Consider the following 17,851-nt stretch of genomic DNA (forward strand, 5'->3'; position numbering starts at 1 on the left):
AATGCATCAAGGCACTCAAACCTGTGACTCAAAGAACCCCCCACAAAACAAAACAACCTACATATTGCGCCAAGAAAAGCTAGCAGATGGATATATTGTAAGATAAGAAATGAGTGGGTCTGGAACACCAGCATTAACAAAACTGCTAGTCTAGATTTGCCTTCTTTGACCCAATACTGCCTCTTATGCAAATTTGGGCCAATACAATTGAAGTTAAGATGGGAGAAATAAAACGGCAATTTCAAATAGACAACATTTCTTCCATCAAAGTTGTAAATACTTTTAGTGAATACTGTCAGTTTTAACGAATTAAATGTAAGACATGTAAGAGATGCAGTGCACAAAGTACACAACATATGAACTAGATAAATATGAGGGCCAAGACGTGCACACAGCTAAAAAATATAAATATAATATAACTTACTGGAACCACAAAACTATAAGAAGAAAAAAAAGCCATTCCATTCAAGTTATTCCTACTCTTAAACTCTTTCTAAATATTCTAGCGATAAATTAAAATTTAAAAACAGCTCCACTTGTATTAACTACAGAACAGTCCATGTGCCAGTGTGAGGCTGCCATTCCATACCAGCACAGCCAGTCTAACTTTCCACTCATGGTGTTTTGGCAAAATGTCGAAGAGGCAATCAAAGACAGGTGGCAGGGTCTTCCCTGGGGAGGTTGTCCCTTTCTTACCCTCCCCCACCCTCAACCCCCCACTTGTGGGAAAAAAATAAAGACTGCGGTAGTAGCATCAGCGTGCGGCTGCCAGTCCATCAAGATGTCTTAATTGTTGCCTTCTCCACCATCATCATCCTGTTGATCACTTGTCCAGAGTGTTAGGTTGTCACGAAGAAGTTGCATGATGAGAGTTGAGTCTTTGTAGGAGTCCTCATTCAGGGTATCCAGCTCAGCAATAGCATCATCAAAAGCAGTTTTGGCCAAATGACAAGCCTGCTCTGGAGCATTTTGGATCTCATAGTAGAACACAGAATAGTTGAGCGCCAGACCCAGCCTGATAGGATGAGTTGGCTGCATATGCTCTTTGCTAATCTCATGAGCCTCACTATAAGCTTTTTCTGAAGACTCCACAACAGTTGCTCTCTTCTCACCAGTGGCCACTTCTGCAAGGTATCGGTAATAATCGCCTTTCATCTTCAAATAGAAGACTTTGCTTTCATATTGCGTTTCACTGCAATTCTTAATGAGAAAGTTATCAAGAAGGTTGAGCACATCTTGGCATACTGCTTCCAATTCTTTTTCAATCTTTTCACGATAAGCTCTCACCATTTCAATCTTTTTTTCATTGCCATCAGCAGAGGTCTTCTGCTCAATGCTGCTTATCACCCTCCAAGACGAACGACGTGCTCCAACCACATTTTTGTAGGCAACAGAGAGCAGATTTCTTTCTTCATTAGAAAGTGCTTCATTCAGTTCCGTCACCTGAGGGGTAGAGTAACACCAATGCTTTAGTGTGAATGCTTACAAAACTGATGAAATATAAAAACGTTAGAGATTTCATAAGACAATGTATGCATATCATAAAGCCTACTGATTCACAAAAAAGCAATTTATGATCTCATTTTGAAGCAAGCAGTGTTTTTTTCTTATCTACACCTCAAAGGCAGGTAAATGTAAAAATAAAGACGTCACAATCTAAAACTACAGGGCCAACGTTTTAGATGGAATGTATTGAAACTTTACAGAGACAGTAGTAGATAAATGTAACAGCGTCTCATTAGAAGTGGTAGAGGCTAATACAGTGGGGGAATTTAAACATGCATAGGACTGATTAAGGACTAAGTCTTTTACATCAGGAAAATGGTAGACTAATCTGCCATAAAATTCTGTTTCTTGATAATGGATAATACTTTTTTCCCAACATATTCCAAATCCCCCAATTCTAATAGCTCTAGAATTTTAGTGATATTTTATACCCATAAAAACCTTCCATACTAGAAGAAAGCATTTAACAAGAATCATCTGGCTCATGTTTTTCCCCTCCATCTGTTGTAAACCACAAGCATTGACAATGTCTTAAGCTCAACATAGCCCTATGCCTATCCTATGCATGCTTTAAAGTCCTTAGAATATTAAAAATCTACTACTTTTGTCGGAAGACCAAGTCACTTGAACAACCACGTATCTGCCACTAATTATAGGCCATAGCTTCTTGTCATGGTATTGTTCCTCCATCAAACTACATATGACATCTATAGTTTTTAACCACTTCAGTCCCCTATGGACATATATGTACATCCTAAAAAGGCACTCAAAGCCCTTTAGGACGTACATGTATTTTTTTTTTTTTTTTAACATACTAGCACTATTTGCTGTGAAAAAAAGGGACGCATAACTTTTGTGGGTACATCAGAGGGGAATCTTAATTAAACCCACATATGGTAAAAATAGCAAAGTAGTCCTGGAACCTAGGGTACCAAAACCCCTGGGACTGAAGAAATTAAATATCCTTTCAGCACCACCTGAACACGTCACAACCAGTGCCCGCACATGAGCTGCGGTTCCGACAGGTCTCAGGGATTTAAGAGAGAAGTGTGTGCATAAAAGTGTGGTGTTACCGTGTATGGTGTTATATGTTATCATATGAGTCTGTGACAGCATATAGTATGTATGGTGTTAGCATGTGTAGGTATGTTACTGTAAGGCAGTGTGTATGAGTATAAGGTGTTAGCATGATTGTGAGTTACTTTTTGGTGTTTGCCAGCTTATGGTGTTAGAGTGTCATGGATAGAGATTGAGGAGCAGGAAACCACTTGATGTGCGCTGCATGGAGTCATACAGCATCACATGACGTGTGCAAGCATGAAGTACATAAGTGAGACACGGTGAGCTACATCTCAGGTACATTAAAGTTACTTCCATTATGTTTAAGAAGATACCAATGCTTTATTTAATGAACACGGATTTATTTTTTTCTTGAATATTTAACATTTGTCAAATTATGAATTAAGCTGATTTACCAATTTAATGAAATGTATCACTATAAAATGAGCAATACTATATTAAAAGAAATTACATTTTGTAATATATTTAGCTTTAAAATACGACATTAACTACATATATATATATATATATATATATATATATATATTATATATATATATGAGTTCCATCCACCTAAGACTATGCCCGCCCCCCACTGATTACAAGGATTGCAGTAGGGCACAAGGTAACTATATATGCAGAGTCAAAACACAATAATATGGTTCCATACGAGTACAATATGGAACGGTACTCTGCTCTGATACAATCTAAAGCCCTAAGTGGACAATGTTGCCCACATATTTGTGGCAAGCCAGTAGCATGAAGACTGGCACAGGTGTTAACATTAAATATTGTTTATACCTTAAATTGTTAAACTTTTTGCTAATACATGATACTGTTTTTCATCTTTAGCACACCTAGACAATATATTGCCTTTTCAGGACAAAGTAGGATATTCTTTTGAAATCAGGTACAAGATATTTACAGATGACACTATTAGTAAGCTACCTCAAAATTGCAAGCTCATGAGCAGGGCTCTCTCCATCTAATATATCGGTTTGTTTTAGTCTGTCAATTCTATTCTTGTCATACCCCCTGAATATTTGTATTGTAAGAAGAGCTGCGTAAATGGTTTGATCTATATAAATAAACGATAACTATTAGCAAGGAAATACAGAAGCTTGGGCATTCCAGAATAGTGAGGACTACTATACTTTGAATTTCTTCTAGAGGATGCTAAAGACAACTCCCAGATACAGTTAAAGCAGGGCTCGACAAATCCCAGGCGCCAGGTCTCCATGGCGACAGAGAATTTTGTCCTGGCGCCTAGGTTTTGTCAGCCTCCAGAAAAAATTGTGGATGTAAGAGGCTGAGTCACCACACAGGGGCGCTGCTGCTGCTGTCTGCCCAGGAGTCTGGGCAGACAGCACAGCTACTCCGAGCCCGCCCCCGAGATCACTCCCACAGGCAGCTTCAGGGAAGTGGGTTGTGTGTTTATTGGGTCCCCACACAACACCCCCAGCTGCCAGATCGCTCCATGAGAGCGACAGTGCAGCGTTAGGTGTTAATTCCCGTTCTGTACGGGGCTCTGCTGCTGGTGGTCTGCCTGGAAGCCCAGGCAGGCCAGCAACAGCAAAAACGAGCTCCCACAAGCCCTTTGATTCCTGTAGGCATGGAAGCCTACAGCAGTCATCAGAGACTCCCCCTGCTATGCCAGAGGCAGCTTCAGGGACAGGGGAGAGGGTTCTTTGGTCTCCCCATGAGTGTGGAGAGCAGCCCCAACCCTCCCCTGCTGCCTGATCGCTCCCTGAGAGCGACAGTGCAGCGTTAACCCCTTCAATGCCACAATTGTGTATGACACATTCGTGGCATTGCAGGGGTTAACATTTGTCCCCACAAGCTTGTGGGGACTAAATATCAGTCAATGCTGTGCTCCAATGGAACACCAGCATTGAAAGGGTTAAAAAAAAACCCAAAAAAACCCAGCTCTGACCTGAAAGTCCAGGGTGCTTCCAGGTCAAATGCTGTGAGCTTAGTAAGTGGGCTGATGATGATCAGATCACTCCTGACCAACTGTTAGTTTAAAAAAATCCTGGCTCCTAACTTTTTTACCTGGCGCCTAGATTCACAACAAATTTGTCAAGCCCTGAGTTAAAGCTTTTCTTTCGGAGGGTTTCAATGGTCAAAAAGCTTGCATACATACCACACTAAGTTTTTACATTTTCAAAAGCATCAAATAAATCTTATTTACCTTATTTTCTCTTTAACCCCTTAATGACAATTGCCGGTCCTGGCACGGCACAGCATGTGCTTTACGACAATTGACGTGCCAGGACCGGCACGTCTTTAAACGGGTGCAGAAAGCGATCTACTATCGCTTTCTGCACCCAAAAAGCGTTGCTGAATGCCTCGACCTCGAGGCATTCAGCAACGCCGCGATCGGCACGAAGGGGCCATCTCTGGCCCCTCCACGGGGCGTCAACATCCGCCATACTTTGTATGGCGGCGGACGCCCGTTTTAAAAGCGTTTAGGAGGCGATCGACGATCGCCTCCTAAACTTAAATGGTGTCGCTGGAATGCCTCGATCAGGAGGCATCCAGCGACACCAAACACTAACCTTTTGATGGGCTGTGACCGCTCTGGAGAGCGGTCACAGCCGCAGCTGCCGGCAATCTTCGCCATCAAGGAAGATGGCCGCCGTCCTGTAACAGGAACCACAAATTTTAAAAGTTCGCTAGATGGTCCAGACCATCTAGAGAACTTTGGCTCCACTTGCAGGTTGAATACAGGTACTGCATTCACCATGCAAGTCAATGGAGCCCAGCTTTCTAATCACAGTGTGATTAGTAAAAATAAATTAAAAAATAAAATAAAATTAATAATAATTAGAAAAAAATAGTAAAAAAACAGTAAAATGTAAAAATCATTTCCCACTGATGTCACTATCAGGGGAACCTCCAAGTTGAAAAAAAATGTTAATTTTTTTTTTAAAAAAAAATAAAAAAAAAATATATATATATAAAAAATATATTTTTGTGAGCAAGTCCTAAAATTAGCATATTAGCTTAAAACAATTCTCGCATGGAAAGAGTTAAAATACTGGCATATTAAATGCCCGTGGGGTGTCTACTTTTAAAAAATGTATGATTTGATGGGGTAAATTGAATGGGCCAGGTTCAACAACGTCCCAATTAACACGGGGGGAAGGATGGCCACACATCTAATTTCCAATTAGAAAAATGCACACGTACCAAATGTGGCCTTTTAGTTCCCCCAAAAAATGACACACCCATGCATGTGGGGTATCACTGCACTCAGGAGATGTTGCTGAACACATTATGGGGTGTCGTGTGACAGCGGCATATACCAGGAGCTGTAAATTCATACATAAAGTAGGTGTGTGTGGGAAAAATACACACACAAAAATATTACTGCAAACTTTGAAAAAATGCTGGTGGTAAAATATGTGCATGCAAAGAGTTAAAATACCAGCATTTAAAATACCCTGTGGTGTCTAGTTTTGAAAAATATATGGTTTTGTTGGGCACACTGAAATGGCCTGGCTCAAAGATGTACCAAATAGGGCATGGGCAGTGGATCCCAAATGCCAAAGTTCAACATTGAAAAAAGCGCATGCCCCAAATGTGGCCCTTTTGCCCCAAAACAGCCAGGCAAAATCATTCATGTGAGGTATCGCTGTACTCAGGAGATGTTGCTGAACACATATTGGGGTGTTTTGTGATAGTGACATATACGAGAACATTTTAATTCATACCTGAAGTAAAATGTGTATGACAAAACAAATGCAAAAAAATGACTACCATAAAGTTTGACAAAGACTGGTGGTAGATATGGTGCATGGAAAGAGTTAAAATACTAGCATTTGTAATACCCTGGGCTGTGGCCGGGTTCAAAGATACCCGAAATGGCACATGGGGGGAAGAATTACCAGATTTGGAAAAAATGGCTTTGAAATAGCAAAACGCTACCTGTACTTATTGCCCCATAATGGGTAGAAAAAAGCAAAAAAACATAAAAACATTGGGTATTTCTAAACTCAGGACAAATAGTAGAATCTATTTAGCAGGTTTTTTCATTACCTTTTATAGATGAGTAAAAGATTTTTCAACTAAAAGTTAGAAACAGTAATTTTTTTCTAAATTTTTCACCATATTTTATAATTTTTTTAATAGTAAATAATATGATACAATCAAAACAATGTCATCTAAAGAAAGCCCTTCTTGTCCTGAAAAAAACAATATCTAATGTGTGTGGGTTCAGTAAACGGGAAAGAAGAAAATTACAGCTAAACACAAGCAGCGCAGAAATGTTAAAAAGGCCATTGTCACAAAGGGTACAAAAAGTAAAATCAGCCTTTGTCTCGAAGGGGTTAAAAAGTAAATAAATAAAAAATAAATTCACATTTTGTTTGACTCTAAAATGATTGGTACCTCTCTCATTGCAACACAACTAGATGGGTACCACCACTTTGTTCCAGGCTGCAAAATAATGAAGGAAAAAATGTAATTATGATACTAAGCTGCTTTGAACTCCTACATTTTACAATGTGCTAAAACTTACAAAATGTAGTTTAACCACATTTTGACGGAGGACGTAATAGTACGTCCCCAGATTCCAGTAGTCACTTTAACCCCTTCGTGACAAAGGCTGATTTTACTTTTTGTACCCTTCGTGACAATGGCCGTTTTAACATTTCTGCGCTACTCGTGTTTAGCTGTAATTTTCTTCTTCCCCGTTTACTGAACCCACACACATTAGATAGCCCTTCTTGTCCTGAAAAAAACTCTTTAGATGACATTGTTTTGATTGTATCAAATTATTTACTATTAAAAAAAGTATAAAATATGGTGAAAAATTTAGAAAAAAATGACTGTTTCTAACTTTTTGTTGAAAAATCTTTTACTCATCTATAAAAGGTAATGAAAAAACCTGCTAAATAGATTCTACTATTTGTCCTGAGTTTAGAAATACCCAATGTTTTTTTGCTTTTTTCTACACATTATGGGGCAATAAGTACAGGTAGCGTTTTGCTATCAAAGCCATTTTTTCCAAATCTGGTACCGTATTTTTCGCTCCATAAGACGCAGTTTTTTTCCTCCCAAAGTAGGATGAAAAATCAGCCGCGTCTTATGGAGCGAAGATGCAGGCAGGCAGGCAGGGAGGGGGGGGCAACGATATACCGTATTTATCGGCGTATAACACGCACTTTTTTAACTAAAATCCGGAGCTTAAACCCTACCTGCGTGTTATACGCCGATAAATCCGGGGTCGCAACTGAGGCAGGCGGCGGCGGCCGCCAGCAGAGGAGTCCTGGATTTCTGCCAGTCAGGGGGGCCCAAGGGGTGCCGAGCGGTTGCTGAAGACAACCGCTCGGCAACTCTCGGGCCCCCCTGCCTGACAGATATACAGGAATCCTTTGCTGGCGGCGGCCGCCACTGCCGCCTGCCTCAGCGCTTCAACTCCTGTGTTGGAAGCGTTTGTCTCGGGTGCCGGCGCTTTACGCTGGGCGCCGGCATATGACGTCAGACGCCGGCGCTCAGCAGTGAAGCGCCGGCACCCGAGACAAACGCCTCACGCTTCCAACACAGGAGTTTAAGGTAAGTGACCGGGGCGGGGGGGGGGGGAGATCCTGAGAAGGGGGGGTTAGGGAGTTAGAGGGGAGATCCTGAGAAGGGGGGGTTAGGGAGTTAGAGGGGAGATACTGAGAAGGGGGGTTAGGGAGGGAGGTCTTACTGTGTGTGTGTGTCTCACTGTCTCACTGTGTCTGTGTGTGTCTTACTGTGTCTGTGTGTGTCTTACTGTGTCTGTGTGTGTCTTACTGCGTGTGTCTTACTGTGTTCATAGCTTATTCAGTTATTGTAATAAATATTTTAGCCCATTTTTTAGCTCAAAATATTTTTTCCTTTTTTTTCTCCTCTAAAATCTAGGTGCGTCTTATCAGCAGGTGCGTCTTATAGAGCGAAAAATACGGTAATTCTTCCCCCCCATGTGCCATTTCGGGTATATTTGAAGCCGGCCCACACAATTTACCCCATCAAATCATATTTTTGAAAACTAGACAGCCCAGGGTATTCCAAATGCTAGTATTTTAACCCTTTCCAAGCACTAATTCTACCATCAGCCTTTGTCAAACTTTATGGTAGTAATTTTTTTTGCATTTGTTTTTTCGCACGCATTTTACTTCAGGTATGAATAAACAGGTTCTGGTATATGTCACAATCATAAAACACCCCAAAATCTGTTTAGCAACATCTTCTGAGTACAGCGATACCTCACATTAATGCTTTTGCCTGGCTGTTTGGGGCCAAAGAGCCACATTTGGGGCATGCGTATTTTCAATGTTGAACTTTGGCGTTTGGCGATCAACTGCCCATGTCCTATTTGGTACATCTTTGAGCCGGGCCATTTCAGTATGCCCAATAAAGCCATATATTTTTGAAAACTAGACACCCCAGGGTATTTCAAATGCTAGTATTTTAACTCTTTCCATGCACCATATCTACCACCAGTTTTTGTCAAACTTTGTGGTAGTCATTATTGTGCATTTGTTTTGTCACACACATTTTACTTCAGGTATGAATTAAAAGGTTCTCATATATGTCACTATCACAAAACACCCCAATATGTGTTCAGCAACATCTCCTGAGTACAGCGATACCTCACATGAATGATTTTGCCTGGCTGTTTGGGAGCAAAAGGGCCACATTTGGGGCATGCGCATTTTCAATGTTGAACTTTGGCATTTGGGGATCCACTGCCCATGCCCTATTTGGTACATCTTTGAGCCGGGCCATTTCAGTGTGCCCAACAAAACCATGTATTTTTGAAAACTAGACACCCCAGGGTATTTTAAATGCTGGTATTTTAACTCTTTGCATGCACACATTTTACCACCAGAATTTTTTCAAAGTTTGCAGTAGTATTTTTTTGCGTGTATTTTTCCCCCCACACACACCTACTTTATGTATGAATTTACAGCTCCTGGTTTATGCCACTGTCACACGACAGTATGTGTTCAGCAACATCTCCTGAGTACAGTGATACCCCACATGCATGGGTTTGTCATTTTTGGGGGGGAACTAAAAGGCCACATTTGGTACGTGTGCATTTTTCTAATTGGAAATTAGATGTGTGGCCATCCTTCCCCCCGTGTTATTTGGGACATTGTTGAACCCGGCCAATTCAATTTACCCCATCAAATCATACATTTTATTTATTTTTTAAAGTAGACACCCCATGGGCATTTAATATGCCAGTATTTTAACTCTTTCCATGCGAGAATTGTTTTAAGCCAATATGCTAATTTTAGGACTTGCTCACAAAATATATATTTTATATATATATATATATATATATTTATTTTTTTGCCTTTTTTAAAAAAAATTTAACATTTTTTTTTCAACTTGAAGGTTCCCCTGATAGTGACATCAGTGGGAAATTTTTACATTTTACTGGGTTTTTTTTTACTATTTTTTTCTAATTATTATTAATTTTATTTTTTAATTTATTTTTACTAATCACACTGTGATTAGAAAGCTGGGCTCCATTGACTTGCATGGTTGAATGCAGTACCTGTATTCAACCTGCAAGTGGAGCCAGAGTTCTCTAGAGGGTCTGGAGACCGTCTAGCGAACTTTTTCGTGTTTATTGTTTTTTTTTTCCCGGAGCGGTCACAGTCCATCCAGAGGTAAGTGTTTGGTGTCGCTTTAAGTTGATCGCCTCCTAAATGCTTTTAAAACGGGCGTCCGCCGCCATACAATGTATGGCGGATGTTGACGCCCCGGGGAGGGGCCAGAGATGGCCCCGAATGCCGATCGCGGCGTTGCTGAATGCCTCAAGATCTACTTTCACTTTCTGCACCCGTTTAAAGACGTGCCGGTCCTGGCACGTCAATTGTCATTAACGACTTGATTTTCCGTGACGTGCCCGGACCGGCAATTGTCATCAAGGGGTTAAGCATCAGAAAAAACCCTGCGGATGCATGGGAGATCAAGGTGTCAACTGACAGCCTAGTCTCCCTGCTTCTACCTAATTAAATATGATCGTGCTAACATTACATGAATTGAAACTCTAGTACATTCTCCTTCCAGTGACTTTATCGGACGTCACTAGGCTATCCCCACACAATCATGGAAAACCAAGATGTCTTTAGAGACCTTGCCAATAGGGGCAGATCAATGTGTGATCACAGACAGATCACTTCATGCCCCGTGACAGACTGTCACAAACAGTGGAAAAGTAAATGGTAAAAATATCTTTAAGGAAAAGCTATAACATACATACCTCTATAACTGGTGATTTTTGAAAACCTTGCTAATAAATAGGGTTAAAGATACCACCACTACTATATAATTGCCAATTGCCCTAGTTCCAACAAAAGTAAAGCTCTGAAGAGTACCCTGTGGGCAATGAAGCAACTCAGAACTGTTTGTGCAGGTAACACTGCTCCCTTAAAGGGACAGTTTAGCAACCCTGGCACTCACACACACACAAAAAAACACCTTTCAGGAACACACTGACCATCATATGCAGCGTATACAAAAGCAGTGTGATCCTTTTGGCAAATGTAATTGGGATTGTGCTGAATAATCCAATACACACTTTCCCCAGCTAGCCACAGTGCGAGATATACAAGAGACTTAACATCTCCCTGCAGTCATCTCCAGCTTTGATATGCAAACACTGCACTCACTTCAAAAAACACTCCATTTGGCTTCAATGGGAGTGCTTTCCTGCAACTGATTGGCTTCAAGCAGCCACTCAGTGGAAAGAAAGGTCAGACCACATGGGCTGCCATAGGGCTGCCGATTATACATAAATTTATGTATAATAAATTATCCCTTTAATATGAATCCTTCAGCCTGTTAACCCCTTAATGACAAGACTGTTTCTTACTCATGGTACATTTTGGGACTATGGCTCAACATTTTTCTGTGTCGCTGTGATTTTCTTCTCTCTCATTTCGTGTTCCCACACACACACACATATATATATATAAATAATCCCCCCCCCCTTCAGGACAAACAGGGCTTTCTTTAGATACCATTATTTTTATCATATCATCTAATTTACTATAAACAAAATGATAAAATATGGTGATTTTCTGTTAAATATGGGGCAATAAGTACCAGTAGCCTTTTGCTATTTCAAAACCATTTGTTCCCCAAAGCTGGTCATTCTGCCCCATTTGCTATTTCAGGTATCTCTGAAGCCGGCCAATGAAATTTACCCCATCAAACCATATGTTTTTAAAAAATACACACCCCAAGGTATTTCAAATGCTGGTATTTTAACCATTTCCATGCACTAGATCTACCATCAGCCTTTGCAACACTTTATGGTAGTAAAAAAAATGTATTTTTTTCCCCACACACATTATACTCCAGGTATAAATTTACTGCACCGGCATTGATACCAACGAATTTCATTATCGATTAGTTGAATCGATTTTATCGAATATAAAAGATGAGGGCTTTTTCCCCAGAACTCTGAAAAATACCCTTCATTTTATAATCTGACCTCAAATAGAGGTCTGACTACAAGACTAAGACCCAGATCCCTTGCAGCGCCACAGGGGACCCGGATCTACTTGACAGCCGGTGGGCATCCTCCGCTACTGTCCTCCACTTCCGCTTCTATGATGAAGCACCAGCGTGACATGACCATCCGGTGCTCCACCACAGAAGCCCCAGCAGAAGTACCAGCGGCGGAGGTTGTCTGCGCGCATTGCGCAATGTTTGCCGGCTGCCAGAGAGGGGGATCCCCCGCAGCGCTGCAGGGGACCTGGATCTCCCTCTCTGTGAGGCATCTGTGCGATGCGCGCAGACAACCTCCGCTACTGCCGGCACTTCTATGATTGAGCACCGGCGTCACATGACCTTCCGGCGCACCTTCACAGAAGTTCCAGCAAAAGCGCTGACAGCAGCAGGGGTTTATCTAGGCTGCCCCTACTAGGCACCAAGGAGTATAGAGCACGGGTGGGTAAGTCTGAGGGGGGGGGTTTGCAGAGTATCAAATCAGGGGGGTATGCGACATATTTGGGGGGCAGAGGGGCACAGTGGCATATAGGAGTTATAAGGCATATTTAGGGGACACAGTGGCATATCTGGGGTATGAGGCATAGCAGAAGGAACTATGGCATATAGGGGGGTATAAGGCATATCAGGGGAGACAGACAGTGTGGCAAGCCTGGGCTCAGATGTGCGTAACGGGGGGGGGGGTAAATTACAGGTTGGGAAATAAAAACAAGAAATGCATTTTCCTCAGTTTTTTTATTCTGCTGTTTTTAACATCCAGATATTTTAAACAAATTACATTTTTTTATCCGATTAATCAAAAAAATAAGCGGCCAACTGATCTATTATGAAAATAAGCGTTACTTACAGCACTAGACAGGTGAAGCCAAGGTACTTATGCTTAAATGGGGCAGTGGTGGGAATTACTGCTATGATGCAAGCATGAGGGGAAAAAATGCATTCTTCCTAAGGGCAAATTATCAACCCAAATGGTGCTTCAATTCATTATTACATATTAAGTATACTTCCTTAGTTGTGTTCACACTACATTGTTGCTATTTAGGCAAATAAAAAACAGGGCTACTACATTCCTTAGAATTTTCAGACACAAAACATCACAAGAGGAGGTGTAAGAGGGTTAAATATATATTTAGGGGTCAGAGTGGCAGCATATCTAGGGGGGGGGAGAGAGGAGGACAGTGGCAGCATATCTGGGAGGGGCAGAGTGGCAGCATGTTTTTTTGGTGCTTTTTTAAAGAAAAAAAACTTTTTCTTTAAAAAAAGCACCAAACTTTTAGGGTGCGGCCTATATACGGGGCGGCCTATATCCGAGCCAATACGAGATATATATATATATATATATATATATATATATATATATATATATATATACACACACACACTTTTTTTTTATGCCCGCAATTCTAAAGAAGATATTCAATTAGGGCTGAAACAACGAATCGATAAAATCGATAATAAGCGATAACGGAAATCGTTGTCGACGATTTCCGTTATCGATTAATCGAGTGATCGATTCGTTGTTTACTTACCTCCGCGAGCGTTCCCCGCTTCTGCAGTCTCCGCCTTCTTTTAGTTACGTGACGTGTTCCGGAGGTAAGTATTCTTCATGTCTGTGCGATTCGCTCTGTGCAAGTGGCTCCATTCGCACAGAGCGATTCGCGGGGGGTGGGGGTGGGGTTTCAGGGGATGCAGGGCAGGGTGTGAGTGTGGGGGCAGGGTAGGAGACTGGGTGCAGGGCAGAGTGGGGGTGGGGATGCAGGGTGTGTGTGGGTGCAGGGCAGAGTGGGAGACTGGGTGCAGGGCAGGGTGTGAGTGTGGGTGCAGGGTGTGAGTGTGGGTGCAGGGCAGAGTTGGTGCAGGGTGTGAGTGTGGGGGCAGGGCAGAGTTGGAGACTGGGTGCAGGGGCAAAGTGCCAGGGCTGAGGCAAAGTACTGAGTGCTGGGTGCAAAGTGCCAGGGGTGGGCACAAAGTGCCAGGGCTGGGCGCAAAGTTCTGGGTGCAAAGTGCCAGGGGTGGGCACAAAGTGCCAGGGCTGGGTGCAAAGTGCTGGGTGCAAAGTGCTGGGTGCAAAGTGCCAGGGCTGAGGCAAAGTACTGAGTGCTGGGTGCAAAGTGCCAGGGGTGGGCACAAAGTGCTGGGTGCAAAGTGCCAGGGCTGGGTGCAAAGTGCTGGGTGCAAAGTGCCAGGGCAAAGTTTCTTGAACAGTAATAGTCCACCTCTTTTCAGAATGTTTGGGGTTATTTTGTTTCATAAATATTGTGTTTGGGTTTTTGTACTTTGAAAATATTGTTTTTTATTACATCATAACAAAATAAGAATGTTAATGTAAATTTTAAGTTGTTTTTTAACATCCAGTTCATTAAATTATTTTAAATAAACGAAAAATTTGCATATTGTTTTTTTTATCCGATTAATCGATTAATCGAAAAAATAATCGGCCAACTAATCGATTATTAAAATAATCGTTAGTTGCAGCCCTATATTCAATATATATCTAACAACAAGTCATAGAACTCATCAATCATGTATACAATTATATTTCTGAACAGCCAATTCAAGAAAAATGAATACTCCCACAATCAATAGTTAAAAGTAAAAAGTTGTCAGGTTGTACTGCCGGGTATTCTGCTTAAATTCATATGGTGTTGCATACAGAAATGCTGGAAACCTTGGTAGTGAATCCTGACTTGACCACTATCTGCATCACTGTAATGGAAGAGGCCAACATGTTCGGCAGAAAAATTTACATGGAAACAAGGTCTTCATTTTGAAGTGTCAAGAATCTGACTATGAAGAGTTGATAGGGTATAAAAACAAACAAACAAAAAAACCACAACCAAAATGAAGACTAAATCTAAAAACAACAAGCTCATTACAAAGGAATGTTTGCTAGATGTAAATGTGATATGCACCACAGTGATATACAAAATATACTGGTTACAAAATAGACATACTAATTATTTTAATATATAAAGCAAGAAGTCGCACGGCTGCAGCATCTTGGATAGTTGCCATGCAGGCTGTCTGGTACCATCCACATGGGTGCAATGCAGATTTAGTCTCCATCTGACATCACATGTTGCCATGGAAACCAGCAAGGTAACATTTCCATCTAAACTGGGTGAGGGCACAGAAGGACAATCTTGCATAGCAATCGATCTACCCACAAAGGCACTTCCTTTTAACATTTGTAGATGCCTGTCCCAAAGTTAGTAGTATTCTAACACTATTGTGACTTATGTTTCTCTATTTGCTGGTATGGAATTTCAAACTCCCTAAATAAAGGCCTTTCTTTACAGTCTACCTCTCTGACTGATATCGCAGCTGTGGATATATTATTGACTGGTGTTTAGTAGAGTAACTAATTTTGCTTAATTTATCAAATTATGTACTGCATTAAATATTGCAACACTATAATGCTTTTAAGCATTCACAGGCATTCTTGATGCATATGAAACATCACATTGATTAAAAAAAAAAAAAAAGAAAGCATGATTTAATCAGAAAAACAAGCCACGATGTTTTGCAGCTTGACACATCACATTTAAATATTCACCATAATGGCATCATTTGATCTGTAAAATGCTACATTGTGCAGCTTATGGAAAGAAAAAAAATTTAATTTGATGGGCTTAACTACACATCAGATAGCATCGCTAATTAACACTGAAAATAAAATGTAAATGCTTGTAATCTTATTACTATACCATTCATTTAATATTATATAGGAATCCATTAGAATTGTGCTCTACGCAGACATCTGCCCTCCTGTTAATTTGTGTGATCAGCAGCTTGAACTCACCAAGTAATTAAACAAGGTGGTTTTAAGAAATCAGTAAAAAACTGAAGGAGAAAATAAATGGGCACCTGCTACATAAAACACTTTGCCTTCATTTAAACAAGTGGCCCTTTTCTGATTCCCCTCCCTCCTCCAGCCAGCCCAGCCTCTTCTCTGCAATATGACAAATACAGAATCTTCTGGAAGGGTTGGTACAGCCTCCCACCATCGCTTTGTTTCTCACAAGTGATCGCAGTTTTTTTTTTTTTAACCAACCCTCCTCCCCCAAAAATTGTTCAACTGCCATTTAATTCTGCCAATGAATAGGAAAAGCACAGGACAGACAAGCTCCGATCATAACGGACAGAATATAACCGTTACTTAGGGCAGGAGAGGAGCTGTAGTAAAATGACACGTTAATCTCCAAGGGGTCCTCGATTGCCCTTTCCTGCTATAGATGGAATAAAACATGTGGGGGAAATGTCATACCTTTAAGGTTTTTATTTGGCTACTTAATGACATCATTTGGACTCCGGATAGCTTTATACTGGCGGGTTTCGTGTAGGCTAGAAGCATTCAATCTCAAGAACAGAGACACCGCCCTTTAGCTCCTAGAGCTGGAAGCTTAGAGCGATTCATACATTTAAGGATATGAAAGGATCTCCCAGTGCAGGCGAATGGCAGCTCGGACATAAAAGCTTTGCACTCTACATACCATATTATCTAACCGAACCAGAGATGCAGCAAAAGGCCTATATCCCGAGAGACACAAAATGTACCATTCTCCTAGAACTGCCTGAAGACACTCAATCCGGAGATCGCATGCCTTTACGTACAGATCACCCAACGCAAAGCGTCCACATTATAGATTGACCGGCAAATATGTGCGCTGTACCGTTATGTAAAAAAAAAAAGAAAATGTAACGATTGGCAATTAACGAAAATTCTACTCAATCGTGTCTATAGCATGCGCAAGGCGTGCACGGCGGGACAGCTGACGGATGATGCCCAGAGACGTGTCTGGATGGTAGCGAATGCTCCACATCAAGTTATCAGAGGTTACATGAAATACCATACCATACAACATACAGCCAAACGAGCTTTACTGAAATATATATATATATATATATATATAACATCCTGTCTAGTCACTGGAATACCCCCAATTAACTATTTAATTCCGCCAATTAAGCAGAAGCCCGGTGAAGGGAAAATGTGAGGCGAGCATTCCTCTGTCATTAAGTGAAATACCGGCCTTGACACTGGTTCCCAGCACCGCTACCCACATCCCCAACGGACTTACGGCTTTCATAGCAGCCGCCATATCGTCGTATCTCTCGGCTTGCTCGGCCAGTCGGGCTTTCTGCACTAGTTGCTCACGGTCCACCATCTTGCTGCAGTTGACAGGCGGATAGAGGCAGCGACGGGTAGCGACTGCTCAGATTCGGAGCTCGCGCGGGCTACAAGACACCGCTCGTAACGTGGTATATACTAAGCGCTAAGAGACAGGAGTCCGAAGCAACAAAGGCGACAAAGAGAGGAAGCGCGCCCTACTATAACTGTATACTTCACAGCTACTGTCCTACTCTGTCAACCTACAGCTGGCAAATAACGGTCACTCAACTACCCGGTTACTCCCCGTTGTCTGCGCGTGCCTCCTCAGACAGCTTTTTCTCATGCTCCACCTCCCGCCTTTGGTACTGCCCGATGACGACATCGATATTTTATATGGTCCTTGTCATGTGTTGACGTCAGCATCCTTAAAAGGGCAGACGGAGGCTTCTTTGCTCGTGAGAGGAGCAAACGGTACACGGGGCGTCGGCTTTGGGGTGCTCAGCCACGGGTAATGGACAGGAGGCATGATGGGAAATATAGTTTATGAGGGCATGCGGTAGCGGTATTTCCAGAGGGAAACGCCTTGGTTATTAGACTACAAATGCCACATAGGATTCTGTATCATAAAGCGTTTGCATCCATTTTGTGCTGCTTTTTTTCTGCCAGTGGTTCGCG

At 41.7% G+C, this 17,851-nt stretch overlaps 1 protein-coding gene across 1 annotated transcript; it reads right to left on the reverse strand.

The window, feature by feature from the left end:
• Positions 1 to 786: 786 nt before the first annotated feature.
• Positions 787 to 17,231, reverse strand: LOC149301004 (14-3-3 protein gamma-B). Its single transcript, XM_089484520.1, has 2 exons — positions 17,145 to 17,231; positions 787 to 1,443 (listed from the first exon to the last, which is right to left on the reverse strand). Exons 1-2 carry the CDS (start codon positions 17,229 to 17,231, stop codon positions 787 to 789), a joined length of 744 nt encoding a protein of 247 aa, XP_089340646.1.
• Between the last annotated feature and the right edge of the window lie 620 nt (positions 17,232 to 17,851).

The sequence above is a fragment of the Sceloporus occidentalis genome, unplaced genomic scaffold, assembly GCF_023333645.1.
Source record: "Sceloporus occidentalis isolate IW3139 unplaced genomic scaffold, rSceOcc1.0.p SCAF_22, whole genome shotgun sequence".
NCBI lineage: Eukaryota > Metazoa > Chordata > Lepidosauria > Squamata > Phrynosomatidae > Sceloporus > Sceloporus occidentalis.

Bases quoted from the DNA above. Each gene is read 5' to 3' on its own strand.
- LOC149301004 (XM_089484520.1), bottom strand. From the start codon at position 17,231: ATGGTGGACCGTGAGCAACTAGTGCAGAAAGCCCGACTGGCCGAGCAA. The intron at 1,444-17,144 runs GTAAGTCCGTTG...TCTACCCCTCAG, and splicing joins TGGCGGCTGCTATGAAAGCC to GTGACGGAACTGAATGAAGC.